The sequence below is a fragment of the Tursiops truncatus genome, chromosome X (assembly GCF_011762595.2).
Source record: "Tursiops truncatus isolate mTurTru1 chromosome X, mTurTru1.mat.Y, whole genome shotgun sequence".
NCBI lineage: Eukaryota > Metazoa > Chordata > Mammalia > Artiodactyla > Delphinidae > Tursiops > Tursiops truncatus.
Window position 1 is genome coordinate 95,807,945 of NC_047055.1, and position 18,198 is coordinate 95,826,142.

The following is an 18,198-nucleotide window of genomic DNA, read 5'->3' on the forward strand; positions in this document are numbered from 1 at the left end:
TACTTGGAATTTGTTCTCCAAAGGCTCAGAGCCTCGTACTATGGAACACTTCCATTCCTTGATTTGACACCTGTTTAATGAATGCCTGCTTGGTACAAGATACTGGACTGAGGATGAGGAATACAGAGCATGCAGTGATGAACACAGTGACCAGATTTTCATTGACTAAGCTTATAATCTTATGGGGAAGATGGTTTCTGTTTTGTTTTGTTTTGTTTTGTTTTTTGTTTTTTGCGGTACGCGGGCCTCTCACTGTTGTGGCCTCTCCCGTTGCGGAGTACAGGCTCCGGACACACAGGCTCGGCGGCCATGGCTCACAGGCCCAGGCGCTCCGCGGCATGTGGGACCTTCCCAGACCGGGGCATGAACCCGTGTCCCCTGCATCGGCAGGCAGACTCTCAACCACTGCGCCACCAGGGAAGCCCGGGAAGATGGTTTTTAAAAGGTGCTATACAGAAAACATATCAATTTTAACTTTGAACATACGAAGGGAAAGGTTCAGAGTATGCTCTTCTATGTCATGTAGAACACTATGAAGACACCAGAAGTCTGTGTATTGCAAACACAATGTTTTTTAAAGCATTTTATTGAAAATCAGTTATTTCTCAAAATCGTTTGGATGTTGATTTCCTTTTTCATTGTTCTATCATTGTGCATGCTTGCGTTTTGCTCTCAGGACTTTTAAGCATTAAACTTAAAAAATCTTCATGTATAAAGACATAATTATCCCAAGAGACTGATTTATTCTTGGGTCCCTTCTTTCCAAGTAGAACTTGTCTGAGTAATTTTTTCGAGTTGTTAGTGTTGCTCCAAGATTAAAATAGCATTTTCTAACTTGTAAAGAGAAATATAATGTGCCAAATAGGTTTTTTTCTCTATACTGTATATTCAGTTGAAAGTAAAATGGTATGTTAAACTTGTTCTAGTTTTCAATAATAGTGTTTAAAGAATATATATTGTAAGGGCTTCCCTGGTGGTGCAGTGGTTAAGAATCTGCCTGCCAATGCAGGGGACACAGGTTCGAGCCCTCGTCCAGGAAGATCCCACATGCTGTGGAGCAGCTAAGCCCATATGCCACAACTACTGAGACTGTGCTCTAGAGCCCATGAGCCACAACTACTGAGCCTGCGTGCCACAACTACTGAAGCCTGTGCACCTAGAGCCCGTGCTCCACAACAAGAGAAGCCACCACAATGGGAAGACCACGCACTGCAATGAAGACTAGCCCCCACTCACCGCAACTAGAGAAAGCCCGTGTGCAGCAATGAAGACCCAATGCAGCCAAAAATAAATAAATAAATATTTTAAAAAAAGAATATATTGTAATTCGTGTGTGTGTGTGTGTGTGTGTGTGTGTGTTTGTAGAGAGAGAGATTTCAGTCAGTCTAGGAAGTCTACCGCTAAGTTAATGTTTTGTAGCTGAAAACTGTTAAAGACCCATTTGTGGGGCTTCCCTGGTGGTGCTGTGGTTGAGAATCAGCCTGCCAATGCAGAGGACACGGGTTTGAGCCCTGGTCCGGGAAGATCCCACATGCCACGGAGCAACTAAGCCCATGCACCATGACTGAGCCTGTGCTCTAGAGCCCACGTGACACAACTACTGAAGCCTGCGTGCCTAGAGCCGGTGCTCTGCAACAAGAGAAGCCACCGCAACGAGAAGCCTGTGCACCGCAACAAAGAGTAGCCCCTGCTCGCCACAACTAGAGAGAAGCCGGCACACAGCAACGAAGACCCAACGCAGCCAAAAATAAAAATAAAAAACAAAACAAACCCATTTGTGTTTGAAGCCAGTGTCAATTAATTTATCTGTGAATTTATGCTGCAGGTTGCTTGCGGTGGATGTCACATGCTAGTTTTTGCCACTCCACGACTTGATGGGGCAGAAGATGTTGAGTTAGATGAAATAGATGATTGTTGCTTACCTTCAGCTACATCTCTGCCCATCAGTGATCTGACTTCAGGAAACGTACTGCAGAGATCTTTATCAGCACGTGTGCGGCGAAGAGAGAGGGTACAGTTGTGGCCTATTCTATATAATAATGTTGTCTAGCACTGTAAAGAAAACAAATTTTTTTTCTTTTTAAACCAAAGAAGGGTCTTCTTAGGTAAATTTACTAAATAAAATGATTAGAATTGAGGGCTTACAAACTTTTAAAGCAAACTCAGAATTAAACTGGTAAATATACAAACTAGAAAATTGAAATGATCGTGGATAACCTTTGCTTGTAGACAGTGGTACTTACCGCTATCTTATCACCTCAGATAGAATGCTAAGTTGTTTTCTCAACCATCTGTGGATTGACTTCTACTTTGCTTTTATCTTGTAAAGCTAATACCTCATGAGCAATGAAAGGTTATATATATATATTATAACTAATGAAAGGTAGAAAACAAAGAAATAAGGGCTTTATTTGAGAGAGGGAATGTTCTTTCTCAAATAAATTTAGAGATTCTCATTCTGTGCTTTAAAATTATTCAATGACACTTACATTTAAAAAAAATAAAATGCCACATGATTTTTAGAGACATTCCTTTTTTTAAAAAATTGCTTTAAGTTCCAAAATGTATTCCTTTAGTGGTAAAAAAAAAGTTAAGTTTCATTTTTCTTATGAAAAAGTATATATGGAAAAATTGAGAAATATCCCATAAGTATTTTGTAGTTGTTGTTGGTTTGTGTCTCCTGAGTAACTTTTTTTTTCCGGGAAGGTAGAGCAAACACACTTTTCCCCATCTTGTGAAAAACAGACTTCCAAATTGACAATTTAGAGCAACTTAGATACAGAGGCAAACAAAACAAAACATTTTTGAGCCCTTGGGGATTATTAAAAAGTGAATGTTGTAGGACGTTGGCCAACTTTGAAGTCTCTCTCTTCAATATTTTTAGCAACCTCAGGGTGGTTTATATCAATATTAAGTATATAACATTATCTAACAGTTTATTTAACCTGTTTGTTTTAAAGGAGAAATCCCCAGACTGTATTCAAACGACAGGAACACTACCTCCAATTGCAGGGAGTCTCATACCACCTGTTTGTTTTCCACCTCGTTCAGTTCCTTTCTGTATGTCTACAACTAATCTGCTAGAGAAGAGGATGCCTGATAAAGAGGGCCCTATGCTGCCAATGGAACCAGGTAACAGTTGATGCTCTGCCTGCTCTCAGAAGAAATGTACCATTTATTCCATTGTTTTCATGTTCATCTCAAGCTATTTTCTCTAACTAAATTGCTTTCTTCCTAGTTAGAGACTGACATCTCTCATGTGAACTCAAATCCAAGAATACTCTTACTAGTAGAAAGCATCTCTGGTGACCTTAAAAATCCCATGTAATGACAGCAGCATATTTTTATAAAGCAGTGTATAACATATATATCACCTTCTCTTACATTATCTTCTTTAAACCCAGAAGCAACTCCATGAACTAGGTGGGAGTTATATTCTTCATTTTTGTATATGAGAAAAGCAAGGCTTGAAGAGATTGAGTGACTCAGGTTACTCAGTTTTATAAGTGAACAGGATTTGAATGCAGGTCTTGTAGACCTATGTGAAGTTCTGCCCTTAGGCAATATAGCATCGTGGTTAAGAGCCTGGGATGTAGAGTCAAATTGATCTGGGATCCGATGCCAGCTTTCACATTTATTAACTATGTGACTGGCTTTGGGAAGGTTACTTAATTTCTCTACACCTCAGTTTCCATATCTTTGAAATAACTTTAATAATACCTACTTTAGAGAGTTCATGACAGTTAAATGAGATAAGGCATATAAAATACTTAGCATTGAGCCTAGCACCCCCAGAAACCTCTTCATAAATATAGGCATAGTTATTATTAACCCCACTGCCTACTAGATACAGATTTCATGTTTTAAATTGTAATTCCAGCTCTTTAGCCATTATACACCTCTTCTAAATAGTTTTGTTTACAGACATTTGTGTATCGTAGGAGTGTGTTTATGTTACTACAGGGCATGTACCCAGATGATAGGGGCAGAACAAGAAACTAGGGTAGGAAATCAGAGTAAGCAGTACGTTTGGAATTAAGAAGAAAATCTGGGCATCTGGGATTAAGAACTGTGGCACAGATAATTTTAATATCTTTGGGCTCAGGAACCTAGATAAAAGGTTGAGGTAACAAAGGATCAGGAACTCAGTCAAGAATTGTGGGCCATAGGAATGGAATGTTGTCTACATCTAAGACCTTGATAATGAGCTGGGTTTCCTACATCTCACCCACAAATTCTGTATGTTTCCTTTGGAGATAGGAATCACTGGTGCTCTTCATCCCTGTACATGGGAAAAGTAGATTCTGGCAACAGTGTGTGCAAGGAAAAGAGAAGTTTATGGTTTGGGACAAGTTGTTTCCCACTTCAAGAGATTTGAATGTGAAGATAGAACTTTGTAGCTAGAGCGAAAGGAAAAGCCATCCCATATCTTTTTGTGACTGTTTGCTAAAACCAACTTAATAAAAATATTTTGAAAGTTGTATCCAACATATAATGTGACTTTTTATAAATTATTTGCAGGCTTCAGTATTTCTCATGGAGTGAAGGAGGTCAGGGAAGACATGACTGAGGAAGTGACATTTAAGCTAAAACATAAAGGATAAAAAGTAGCCACACAAAGAGAGATGTGTATGTTACAGGCAGAGAAAATAATGTAGGTAAAGGTTTGGAAGCAGTTTATAGGAAAAGGAAAGAAGATCACTGGGCTCAGAGAGTGAGGGAAAAGGCAGGACAAGATGATGTTGGAAAAAGAGACAGCAGAAAAATATCCATGGGTTTATAGGTCATGAGAGGCCTATTTGATTTGAGTGTTTCTCTTAAGTGTAATAGAAAGCCATTAAAGGGTTTTAAATACTGGAGTGATGCGCTCCAGTGCCATTTATATTTTAAGATGATCACTTTTGCCGGTGTGTGGATGTAGGGATGCCAGACTAGAGGTAGGAAGAATACTTAAGAGCCTTTTGCAAGAGATGATGGTGTTTGCAGATTTGAAATACATTTTAGTCATAGAAACAACTGAACTTGCTCGTTAATGGGTCACACATAGATGTGTAGGCAGGAGGATGGTCGACTGCTTTGAGAAAAAAAAATAAAAATTGAGCTTGAGATACCTGTGAGACATCCAAGCAGAAATATCAAGCAGGCAGTTGAAAATGAAAGAATAACATTTAGAAGATAGGTGTGGACAAGAGACAGAAATTTGAAAAACGTCAACATAGAGATGGTATTGATAATCCATGGAAGTTGGTGAAATCACCTATTAGAGAGTAGAGTAGCAAGAAGAGAGGGCCCAGGATTTAGCCCTGAGAATGTCTAACACTTAGAGGGGAGGAGAGGAAGAGCCCACAAAACCACCTTCCCCAGCCTCATCAGCCAGTAAGGTAGGAGGAGGGTCATGAGGAGGGAGTAGGGTCATGAATTCAAAGTACCGCTCAAAGGTCAAGGAAAAGGAGTTCAAAGAAGCATCCATGGATTAAGCATCATGGAGATTTTTGGTGATCCTGACAAGAGCAGTTCCAGGGAGAGATCAGGACAGAAGGCAGAGTGTTAAAAGTTGAGGCATGAAGGGGAAATGAGGACGTGAAGAGGAGATAGAGTGTGTAGATAGTTCTTTTGCCTATTTTGGTCCTGAAGAGGAGCAGAGAAATGGGCTGTTTTTTATGCATACATAAAAAACACTATGAGAAAAAAATACTTAAGGTAAAATATAAGATTTTATAAAAACTTTATAAACTGTGGAAAACCTGTCTTCCACAAAACCGGTCCCTGGTGCCAGAAAGGTTGAGGACCTTGGGGACCGCTGTGCCTAATGGACATGAGCCAGTAGTCCCAGAGAGATTGGTAGCACACGAGAGAGAGGATATGACCAAAGGTGCAAAGCTCTTGAGAAGACAGGAGGGGCTGGCATACAGAGCAGTCTTTGTTAAGAGGAAAGACACATCCTACATTTTAACAGGAAAATGTAGGTAAATTTGTACATTTGTTGGTGAGAAGATAAAGCAGATCACCTCTGACGACTTCTATTTTCTCAGTCAAGTATAAGGCCAAGACCATGAGCTTAAATGGTATACTATCTATTTTCCAAACCTCCTTTTTCTGCCATCTCCAATCTCTCCTGCTTAGTACTTTTCTATTTTAATCTCCTTCAGGTACACTTTAGTTCCCATCTGCTCCAATGTCTTCAGAGGATACCTAATATTTTTTTTAAATAAATGTAAATTTCCCCATGTAACTCCCACCTGCTTTTCTAGCTTCATCTCTCAGCAGCCTTTTTCTTATAACCTTAATTTAGGTCTCAAGTCTGCAGGCTGTGGCCCATGGGTCAAATCTGGCCAGCAACCGGTTTTTTGGGGGTTTTTTAATGTCTTTACTGGAGTATAATTGCTTTACATTGTTTTGTTAGTTTCTGCTATATAACAAAGTGAATCAGCTCTACGTATACTAATATCCCCATATCCCCTCCCTCTTACATCTTCCTCCCACCCTCCCTATCCAACTCCTCTAGGTGGTCACAGAGCACCGAGCTGATCTCCGTATGCTATGCAGCTGCTTCCCACTAGCTATCTATTTTACATCTGGTAGTGTATATATGTCCGTGCCACTCTCTCACTTCGTCCCAGCTTACCCTTCCCCATCCCCGTGTCCTCAAGTCCATTCTCTACGTCTGCATCTTTATTCCTGTCCTGCCCCTAGGTTCTTCAGAAACTTTTTTTTTTTAGATTCCATATATATGTATTAGCATACGATATTTGTTTTTCTCTTTCTGACTTACTTCACTCTGTATGACAGCCTCTAGGTCCATCCACCTCACTACAAATAACTCAATTTCGTTTCTTTATATGACTGAGTAACATTCCATTGTATATATGTGCCACGTCTTCTTTATCCATTCATCTGTCGATGGACACTTAGGTTGCTTCCATGTCCTTGCTATTGTAAATACAGCTGCAATGAGCATTGTGGTACATGACTCTGAATTATGGTTTTCTCAGGGTATATGCCCAGTAGTGGGATTGCTGGGTCGTATGGTAATTCTATTTTTAGTTTTTTAAGGAACCTCCATACTGTTTTCCATAGTGGCTGTATCAGTTTACATTCCCACCAACAGTGCGAGAGGGTTCCCTTTTCTCCACACCCTCTCCAGCATTTATTGTTTGTAGAACATTTGATAATGGCCATTCCAACCGGTGTGAGGTGATACCTCATTGTAGTTTTGATTTGCATTTCTCTAATGATTACTGATGTTGAGCATCCTTTCATGTGTTAGTTGGCAATCTGGATATCTTCTTTGGAGAAATGTCTATTTAGGTCTTCTGCCCATTTTTGGATTGGGTTGTTTCTTGTTTTGTTATCGAGCTGCATGAGCTGCTTGTAAATTTTGAAGATTAATCCTTTGTCAGTTGCTTCATTTGCAAATATTTTCTCCCATTCTGAGGGTTGTCTTTTGCTCTAGTTTATGGTTTCCTTTGCTGTGCAAAAGCTTTTAGGTTTCATTAGGTCCCATTTGTTTATTTTTGTTTTTATTTCCATTTCTCTAGGAGGTGGGTCAAAAAGGATCTTGCTGTGATGTATCTCATAGAGTGTTGTGCCTATGTTTTCCTCTAAGAGTTTGATAGTGACTGGTCTTACATTTAGGTCTTTAATTCATTTTGAGTTTATTTTTGTGTATGGTGTTAGGGAGTGTTCTAAGTTCATTCTTTTACATGTACCTGTCCAGTTTTCCCAGCACCACTTACTGAAGAGGCTGTCTTTTCTCCATTGTATATTCTTGCCTCCTTTATTAAAAATAAGGTGAGCATATGTGCGTGGGTTTATCTCTGGGCTTTCTATCCTGTTCCATTGATCTATATTTCTGTTTTTGTGCCAGTACCATACTGTCTTGATTACTGTAGCTTTGTAGTATAGTCTGAAGTCCAGGAGCCTGATTCCTCCAGCAACGTTTTTCTTTCTCAAGATTCCTTTGGCTATTTGGGGTCTTTTATGTTTCCATACAAATTGTGAAATTTTTTGTTCTAGTTCTGTGAAAAATGCCAGTCGTCGTTTGATAGGGATTACATTGAATCTGTAGATTGCTTTGGGTAGTATAGTCATTTTCACAATGTTGATTCTTCCCATCCAAGAACATGGTATATCTCTCCATCTGTTGGTATCATCCTTAATTTCTTTCATCAGTGTCTTATAATTTTCTGCATATAGGTCTTTGGTCTCCCTAGGTAGGTTTATTCCTAGGTATTTTATTCTTTTTGTTGCAGTGGTAAATGGGAGTGTTTCCTTAATTTCTCTTTCAGATTGTTCATCATTAGTGTATAGGAATGCAAGAGATTTCTATGCATTAATTTTGTGTCCTGCTACTTTATGAAATTCTTTGATTAGCTCTAGTAGTTTTCTGGTAGCATCTTTGGGATTTCCTATGTATAGTGTCATGTCATCTGCAGACAGTGACAGCTTTACTTCATCTTTTCTGATTTGGATTCCTTTTATTTCTTTTTCTTCTCTGATTGCTGTGGCTAAAATTTACACAACTATGTTGTGTAATAGTGGTGAGAGTGGACCACCTTGTCTTGTTCCTGATCTTAGAGGAAATGCTTTCAGTTTTTCACCATTGAGAATGAGATTGGCTGTGGGTTTGTCATATATGGCCTTTATTATGTTGAGGTAAGTTCCCTCTATGCCTACTTTCTGGAGAGTTTTTATCATAAATGGGTGTTGAATTTTGTCAAAAGCTTTTCCTGCATCTACTGAGATGATCATATGGTTTTTCTCCTTCAATTTGTTAATATGGTGTATCACATTGATTGATTGCAAGAATCCTTGCAATCCTGGGATAAACCCCACTTGATCATGGTGTTTGATCCTTTTAATGTGCTGTTGGATTCTGTGTGCTAGTATTTTGTTGAGCATTTTTTTATCTATGTTTTATCAGTGATATTGGCCTGAGGTTTTCTTTTTTTGTGACATCTTTGTCTGGTTTTGGTATCAGAGTGATGGTGGCCTCGTAGAATGAGTTTGGGAGTGTTCCTCCCTCTGCTATATTTTGGAAGAGTTTGAGAAGGATAGGTGTTAGCTCTTCTCTAAATGTTTGATAGAATTCATCTGTGAAGCCATCTGGTCCTGGGCTTTTGTTTGTTGGAAGATTTTTAATCACAGTTTCAATTTCAGTGCTTGTCATTGGTCTGTTTATATTTTCTATTTCTTCCTGGTTCAGTCTTGGAAGGTTGTGCTTTTCTAAGAATTTGTCCATTTTTTCCAGGTTGTCAGCCACCGGTTTTTATAAAGTTTATTAGAAGCCAGTCACGCCCATTAATTTATGTATTGTCTGTGGCTACTTTCACATTTCAGTGGCAGAGTTTGCATAATCAGGACAGAGACTGTATGGCCTCAAAGCCTATAACGTTTAACATGTGGCCTTTGACAGAAAAAGGTTGCTGACCCCTGATTTTAATCAAACTGAGCTCTTCGCAGTCAGACTGAGTGGAAAGGCTGTGAAGTCAAGGCAGACTTGAGATTGACACTTGACACCAAAAGAGTCACTGAACCTTAATTTATTCATTTGTGAAATGGGGATATAACACTTAGCTCTCTTATTGTCATGACATTAACCTGACATGTATAAAAGCATATGTTCCAAGTACACGGTAAGCCTTCAACACAAACCATTCCACAGCTTCTTTTAGCACTAGGCTTATTTTCTTCCCCATCCACCTCCATCTCTGCCTCTCAGAATTCTACTTATCCATCATTCCCTGTAACTCCTTAGTGAAACATTTCCTGATTCCCAACATTTGGATGTGCTTTCTCATTCCCCTATGTAATATGTTTTGTATTCTCTTCTAGACTATAAGTTCATTAAGATTTAGTAGTTACTTAAGTTGATATCTCCTACATAATACCTCACATGGAATAAAGACAGACTATTTGTTCATTTGAATTGAATGAATTTACAAGGGAGAGATCACTGTGGACTGGCATTTTTAGTGAAGACTTCATTAAGGAGCTCCTCTCAAATAAGTATATGTGTGCTACATGGGGGTATGGTAATTGAGAAAAATGTAAGGTCAAATAAAGCTTGTAACTTTTAATTATCTGCTTTATGATGTAATAACCTTGCAGTTTTCTATAAAAGTTTCCAGGTCCTTGTGCTAGTTTTCTGTTGCTACATAAGAAATGATCCTAAAACTTAGGTTAAAACAACAAACATTTACTATCTCACACAGTTTCTCAGGGTCGAGAATCCAGGAACAGTCTAGCTGAGTGGTTCTGGCTCAGGGTATTTCATGTAGTTGTAGTCACATTGTCAGATGGGGCTGCAGTCATCTGAAGGCTTGACTGAGTCTGGAGGATCCTCTTTCAAGCTCACTCACGTGGCTATCGGCAGGAGGCTTCACTCCCTCAGCACATGGGCTTCTCCCTGGGGATGCTCACAACATGGCTTCCAAGAAAGTGTGTGTGTGTGCACGCGCGCGCGCGAGAGAGAGAGAGGGAGAGAGAACTGAGACATAAGCCACAATAGCATCACAATTATATCTGCTTTTTTTATTGGCCATACAGACCAACCTGGTAAAATGTGGAAGAGAACTCCACAGAGGTATGCATAGCAGAGGATGTGGGTTGTTGGAGACCTTTTTGGGGTCTGGCCATCACAGTGCTTGATACTTGGGTAGTATTTACCCCAAAGGAATAATGTTTGCCTGTTCACATGAATGAAGCAATTGTTATCTCATCAGTGTCATAGTTTTTAAATTTTCAAAAAGATTTTAAAACCTGTTATCACTGTGAATGAATTCTGTTCAGTTCCCTTAATATGAGGTTTAAGGACCTTTAGTAAAATTATAACTGTACTTTTATATTACAGAATAATTTCTGTTTATTGTCTAGTTGTCTTTCACTTTTCTGTTGAAATCTTGTTTTCTCTTTTCTCTTTTAATCATTCAGATTATTTTCAACGTAAAATAACCAAAGGGAAAGAGACAGACAATTTTTCAGCAGAGGATTCAGAAAGCCTTGGAGAAACTACTGATGTCTTAAATATGGTAATGGTTTTCCTATTTATGTGATATAGATATAAGTTCCTCATGTATTTGTATGTGTATGTCTGTGTATATGTATGTCTACTTCCTAAGCCGTTATATACATAGAAAAGCTTTTGTTTTTGTTTTGGTTTCATTCATTATTTTAAAATCAGCTTTATTGAGGTATAGGTTACATACAGTAAAATTCATTTCAACTCTCACATTATTAGTATGCAATTGAGAGTTGATTATATGACTATATGGACTGTTTTGTGTTAATTTCATTTATATATTTTTAAAAATCAATATATAATCATATATATAAATATATAATCATATGTATAAATATATAATCATATATCTAGTCTTTATTCTTTTTAGAACATATTTTTTAAAATTTATTTCAGACACATATGATGAGCCTGAATTCCAATGAAAAATCATTAAAATTATCACCAGTTCAAAAACAAAAGGTATAATATAGAGAGTTATTTTCACTATGATGGGTAAGAATACTTTAAATTATTTATATTTTTCTTGAAAGGTTTCTGGAAAGAACACAAGAAAGGTAAGCATTCACTTACTTTAGGATTTAAAAGGCGGGGATACAATATATAGAGCCTCAATTTGGGCTTATTCTGTTGGTGTGTATTCTCTGTGATGCAAGAAGAGTGGCAGAATTTCCCTGCCGAAATTTGCTCTTTGGAGTCACTAACAAGTGACGATAGCCATACTTTGTTACCGTCAAGGCAAAAGATTTTTATCACAGTTCTTAAGTATTGGAAGAGGCTACTGTCTATGAGTGCCTCTCACACTTTGGTTGAGTATGACTTTGGGTGAGTTACCTTGCTGACCTTACAGGATGATATTAACATCTTTTCTAGTTCTAAAATTTTGTGGGTTTAGTTGAAATATTTGGTAATTGCTTTTACAATGTTTGGAATAGGCATTAATTTATCAAGGAATTGGTAGCATAAAAACAAGATTAAACATTTGGAAATTAGTCAGAAACTATGCGTGGGTGATAAAGAGAGACCTTTAATGAATAACAAATGAATAGCAAGAGTAAGGAATATTCTGGTTTTCACAACCCTGGAGAGATAAAGGCCTGTCCTGAAGTCATTTGCTTTTCCTGGCTTTAAGGACCAGTGATGTGAAAGGATGAAGGGTTGAAGATTAGAAAAGTAAATTAGAGAAATGTAAATTGAAGGACGAAGGCTGCAGAAAACATTTAATTTCTATTTCTAGTGCCTTTGCCACATTGTTAAAATAAAAATCCTTAAAATCAAAGTCACTGAAATCCAAGAGAATCTTGCTAAATTATAAAAATTTAGTGCCAATCCTCATTAGTCCTATCTATATTTTACTGAGAGCCATGGTGAATAACAGCATTCTTTTTGAATATGGAAGAGCTTTTCTCCTAACACAGTTATGGAAGCTCAGTGACTGACTGATCTATTGACTTGACTATACTTCCAAGCAGACATCTTTTGTATGTCTTTCCTTCCTCTTAGACTCTGGGCTCTGCCTCTTCTGTGCTGCTTTATTGTGCTAGGCACATACATTTAGAAGTTATTTCTGGCAGCTGGGCCTCTGTCTCTCTTAGGGCTCTTGAAAGAATCATGACTTTTTAAAGAAGACACCTAGAACAAACAGAAAAGGAAAGCACTTTCTTTTAAACTGACATGTATTTTATACTTCACATAGTCCTTTTAAGTGGAGGCCCTACCAAGCCTAGGTATTTTTAGTGAATAAAAAAAGATTTATTATAGTATTTTTTATATATTATAAAATTTATATTTTATATATTAATTTTTAACTTGTGCTGTTTTAATAATTTACTTAGCGAAAAATGACCTCTTCCTAGGCCTAGCACTCGTCACAATTTATAAAACTTGATTTAGTGATGTTTTACTGTCTAGAGACCCAAATTCATTGACTATTTCAATACATTAGCTTGTAGAATTTAGGTCAGCAATTTGATATTTGCCTTATTTTGTCCAGCAGGAAATTAATTTCATATTCTTAATGTATCATCAAAATCTCAATGTTTCATTATATGTTTTTTATAAAAGTTTATAAAGTTTTTATAAAATCTTATATTTTACCTTAAGTATTTTTTTCTCATAGTGTTTTTTATGTATGCAAATTATTATAATTAAAGAATATAGTAGATAAAAGGAAGAGGGTCAAAAATTTGAGAACTCAAAGGATTTTGTTTAGAAAAGAAAAATATTAATTATTATCTAGTGTATTGATAAAAACATTTCATTTGTAGTTATGTTTGTTGTTGTTTTTTTGGGGGTTTTTTGTATTTTGGCCGCGGCATGTGGGATCGAACCTGGGCCTCTGCAGTGAAAGCTCCAAATCCTAACCACTAGGCCACCAAGGAACTTTCTCATTTATAGTTTTCATTTTAGATTTTTTTCTTCTAGAAATAAGCTATTCATTATTTCAAATTTTTTAAAATTTCATATTTTCATTTATTTTCTTTAATTTTGAGAATTTCATGGAATCAAAAGACCAATCAAAATTTGACAAAACGATAGGGAAGGTAGAAAACCATACATTTTTTAGCAATATTTTGCAAAATCAGTCTGGAAATATATTTAAGAATTGATTCAGATTAAGAAAAGGGGCAGAGAATAAATATTGATGGTACTGTGCATAATGGCAAAGTTAAGGCAGGTGGTAAATTTGAAAGTTAAACACAGATATATGTTACTAAATCAAAATTAGATGTTCCACAGACTTAGAGAGTGGCATAAATTATCCCCCCAAAGAACCCAAAATCTGAGCAAAATGTCTGATAAAACTGGGCATTTTTATTCTAGTGAAATTTATAATAATGTAGAATCTTGGCAGTATTTTATAATAGATAAGTTACCTTTGTCAACTAATAGTAGTATGACGATTACTTGAAAAAATTTACAGAAACAAGAAACAATTGAGAAACTGAAGCAGCATACAGCTCATACTGAAAATGGCGGTAGTAATGAATATGAAAGTGAAGAGATGTCCAAAAAGATGAAAGAAGGGAAAGCATATAAACAACTTTTGGCAAAAGGAATGTACATGATGCAAGCAGCTGTGACTATGGAAGCATTTTCAGATGAGGACGTAGGTAACAACTCAGGCCAGCAAAGGCCTCAGGCCAACACCAGTGCAGAGAGTTTGCAAAAAGGGATATTTAGACATGAAAATAAGCATGGCGTCTATCCACTTAAGAGTAAGGAAATAGAAAAGGAAAATGATGAAGGACAAAGTCAGAAGGATTCAGAAGTGGAGAAAATAGTCTCTGAGAAGGAAACTGGTCTGGTGAAAATGACAGGTCTGAATGATATAAGAAAAAGTGAAGAGAATAGAAAAAATATTGATACATTCCTTGACGACTTACCAAATAGAGACATGAATATTGAGGATGAAGAAAATAAAAACTTTGTTAAGGAAAGTAAAAGTAACAAGCGAGATATGATCTTTGACAGTGAAAGAGAATCTATGGAGGAGCCAGACAGTAACTTGGAAGGTGATAGTGAAAGTCAGCAGGGTACAGCTGATGGATTCAAGCAGCCTGAGTCAATAGAATTTAGCAGTGGAGAGAAAAAGGATGAAGTGGAAACTGACCAAAACTTGCGGTATAGCAGAAAATTTATTGAACAAGGACATGAGGAAGAGATCGAACACAGAATGTCCAAATACATGGCAAAATGTGGTTTTAAGGGTGACCACGTATCAGACACCCCAGAGGAGCAGGAAGGAGAAGATGATTCAGAAGGAAGTGGAATAGAGGAGCAAGAGATAGATATAAATGAGGAGGTGCCTGGAGAAAAAGAGGAAGAGGAAGCAAAGTTCCTGTCAGATGACCTTACAGACAGAGCAGAGGTGAGTGAAGGCGAGGGAAAGCCAGGGGGAGAGGCAGAGCACGTGCCTGAAGGTGGAGGTGAGGGAATCGGGAAGGAGGGTAATTCAGGAGTGGAACAGAGGAGTGGAACAGGAAGTGAGGAGGGGGAGGAGGAGAAAGACAAGGGAGGAGGAGAAATGGAGAGCCTGGGTAAGGGAGAGGAAGACCTGAAAGAGGAGGAGGAACGGGAGCAAAAGGAGAGGGAACAGGGCCATCAGGAGGAAAGAAACAAAGGGCTGGAGGAAGGGGAAGGGAGCGAGCAAGCAGGGGGGGAAGGAGAGGAGGAGGAAGGCAAGGAGGAAGAGGGGGGAGAAGACAGAGAAGGAGAGGAGAAGAGAGAAGGGAAAGAGGAAGAAGAGAAAGGAGAGGGGGAGGAAGTAGAAGAAGGGGAGGGGCAGGAAGGAGAAGAGGAAGGGCAGGAAGAAGAGGGGGGAGAGGAGGAGGGAGATGAGCAGGAGGGAGAAGGGGGAGCAGAGGAGGGAGGAGAAGAAGGAGAGGAGGAGGAAGGAGATGGGGACGGAGAAGGGGAAAGAGAGGGGGAGGAGGAAGGAGGAGAGGGAGAAGGAGAGGAGGAGGAGGGAGAGGGAGAAAGAGAAGAAGGGGAGGAGGAGGAAGGGGAGGGGGAGGGGCAGGAAGCAGACAGGGAGGGAGAAGAGGAGGGGGAAGAAGGAGGAGAAGAGGAAGAAGGAGAGGGGGAGGAGGAAGGAGGAGAGGAGGAGGGAGAGGGGCAAGGAGAAGGAGAGGAGGAAGAAGGAGAGGAGGAGGGGCAGGAAGCAGACAGGGAGGGAGAAGAGGAGGGGGAAGAAGGAGGAGAAGAGGAAGAAGGAGAGGGGGAGGAGGGGGAAGGAGAGGGGGAGGAGGAGGAAGGAGAGGAGGAGGGGGAGGGGCAGGAAGCAGAGGGGGAGGGAGAAAAGGAGGGGGAAGAAGGAGGAGAAGAGGAAGAAGGAGAGGGGGAGGAGGGGGAAGGAGAGGAAGAGGGAGAGGGGGAAGGCAAGGAAAGGGAAAAGAAGGAGGGGGCAGCGAGGGAGAGGAAAGAGGAAGAAAACAGCAGGAAAGAAGGGGAGAAGGAAGAAGAGGAGGATGATGAGGAAGAGGAGGGAAAGTACCAGGAGAGAGGCAATGAAGAAAGTGGAAGGCAGGGAAGACAGGGTGGAGGAAGAGAATCCAGCAAAGGGAGCAAGATGAGAGGATCTGTGAAATATGACAAAGATAAAACATATCCAAAAAAGTTTATTACTAACAGGGAAGGAAAGGGGAAAGAGCATGAAGTACAGAGGTTCAAAATGCCAGTGCAGTCAAAACAACTCTTAGAAAATGGGCCATCAGGTTCCAAAACATTTTGGAATAATGTATTACCACATTATTTGGAATTGAAGTAACAAACTTTAAATTGGACCTGATTATGTCCAGCCAAACAACTTGAACACATTATGAAGAATAGGCACTCATTCTGTTATATTGATTTTATGTCATGGTTACCTTACCTGTGGTACAGTAGAAACTGATAAAGATAACTTGAGGCACTGGTAAATTTTGGTTTCTCTTAAACTAATATTTTGGTGTATTTTCCCCTGAATTATAAATATATAAGTAGAAAATATCAAAAGATAATAGTATATAATTAATATTATTCCTCATTAAAGACAGTTTTAGGAAACGAGTATATTGTAAAAAGTATTTTGTGTATACAAGTAAGTCCCTTTAAAAATGGCACAGATCTTTAAGGGTTATAAAAACGTCTAATTTCTTATAACTATGGTAGCATAGTTTTTTCAGTCTGTGATTACAGTTTCCCTACCGTATAGAATAATTTTATAAGAATGGGTGGTATTCTAAAGCTAAAATGAGGAATTCACATTTTTAAAAAAAATAGTGCTGTCTTTTTACCTTTTATGTGTCCTTTTTGCAGCAATCTACAAAGTGACAGCTGGGTTCAGAACTTAGACTCTAATGTCTCTTTTGGTTACTGTTTGGTAAATGACAGAATATCTAATGAAATGGGGATGAACGCATATTGTAAAAGTGTGAAAAACTTTAAGTATTTATTGCCAAGCAAAGCTACTCTTTGGGCTTCAGTTTCCTTATCTGTAAAATAGAATGGATTAGATGATATGATAACTGTAGCCCCTTGTAACTCTTAGATTCTTTCATTCTAACGTGTTTGTTATTTGCATAAGAAAATTTTTTAAGGAAAAAAAATTATACTTTACAATTAATCTAGTTTTCCATGAAATGTTCTTTACTCTTAAAAAATTATGACACCTTTAATGTCTTTTGTCTTCCGTAATTCTGTGCTTCTAAACTCCTATCATTTCTGAGCTTTCATTGTACTGTCAGACCTTCATTCCCAGTACTGCCATTCCCAGTGTCTATTACTTACCTTCAATGTATTCTTCATTCACTCTTCTGTAATTCTTTGTTTGCTGTTTGTCAGAATGTTTCAAGTAAAATAAAAATTAAATGTATACAGTCAGTAGTTGTCTGTGAAAAGAGAAACTAATGTTAGATATTGAATTTTAGAGAGGCTAGATTTCCACTAGAGTAATTCCATTGTATGTAGTGCAGCTAGTTTGTTTCATTATTGTTTATTCATAGCTTTCCTTCCCCAGTCATTTCTATATCTTAGACGTGAGGAATTTCTTATACTTACTTTTATCAAGGAGGATTGTGATGGTAAACATCCTATGAATTTTGTGTAGTTGAATTCTTTGCACATTTGATTTTTCATGAGTGAGAAAGAATATGAGGAAAAAGACTAGGATAGGAAGTGAAGAAATTCCTAGGAGTAGTTATAAATTTTGTCTTAGCTGCAAGGCTCTCTGGTAGCTTCCACTGACCAACCAAATATACGGATTTGGCATTGCAGTGTTCTAGCAAATTCTACCACATTCATTAGTGTTAGTAGAATTGAATTAATACTTTGATTAAAATGTATGTGCTGTGTTGTTAAATCTGGTGCAAAACGTGGTTATCTTAGAAGTAGACTTAAGATTAAATAAGATGGATGACAGAAGTGGAGTTCCTAAAGAAAAAACCTCCAAGGAGATGAGAAACTCTTAAACTCAAGTTAAAGGTATGGGCATTCATCTTCCACTGAAGAGATAATTAGCCGGCAATACTGAAATGATGTTCTTAAAATATGTGCATCTCAGAATTTGAACCAGTCTAGATAACCAATTGTAAACAGCATTTCTTACCCATTTCTTCACATTTCCCTGGCCCCCAAAAATCTTTGTGCTCTTTTAGAAGCAGTAATTCATGCATGCCTGGTACTCTGGTCAAAAGAGC

The 18,198-nt window shown here is 38.2% G+C and overlaps 1 protein-coding gene across 21 annotated transcripts in view; it reads left to right on the forward strand.

Annotated features, from left to right (window-relative positions):
* Positions 1-18,198, forward strand: part of RPGR (retinitis pigmentosa GTPase regulator) — a 268,709-nt gene that overhangs the window by 226,180 nt on the left and 24,331 nt on the right. For 9 of the 21 annotated variants that reach the window (XM_073798801.1, XM_073798793.1, XM_073798792.1 and 6 more), the window contains 6 exons: positions 1,826-2,011; positions 2,961-3,132; positions 10,933-11,030; positions 11,417-11,482; positions 11,554-11,577; positions 13,944-17,383. In XM_073798801.1, the coding sequence (XP_073654902.1) occupies positions 1,826-2,011; positions 2,961-3,132; positions 10,933-11,030; positions 11,417-11,482; positions 11,554-11,577; positions 13,944-16,289 (2,892 nt within the window). In that variant the 3' untranslated portion in view covers positions 16,290-17,383. Of the gene's footprint in view, positions 1-1,825; positions 2,012-2,960; positions 3,133-10,932; positions 11,031-11,416; positions 11,483-11,553; positions 11,578-13,943; positions 17,384-18,198 lie in introns of those variants that run through there. The other 12 variants (XM_073798802.1, XM_073798803.1, XM_073798804.1 and 9 more) reach the window with 8 other exon arrangements.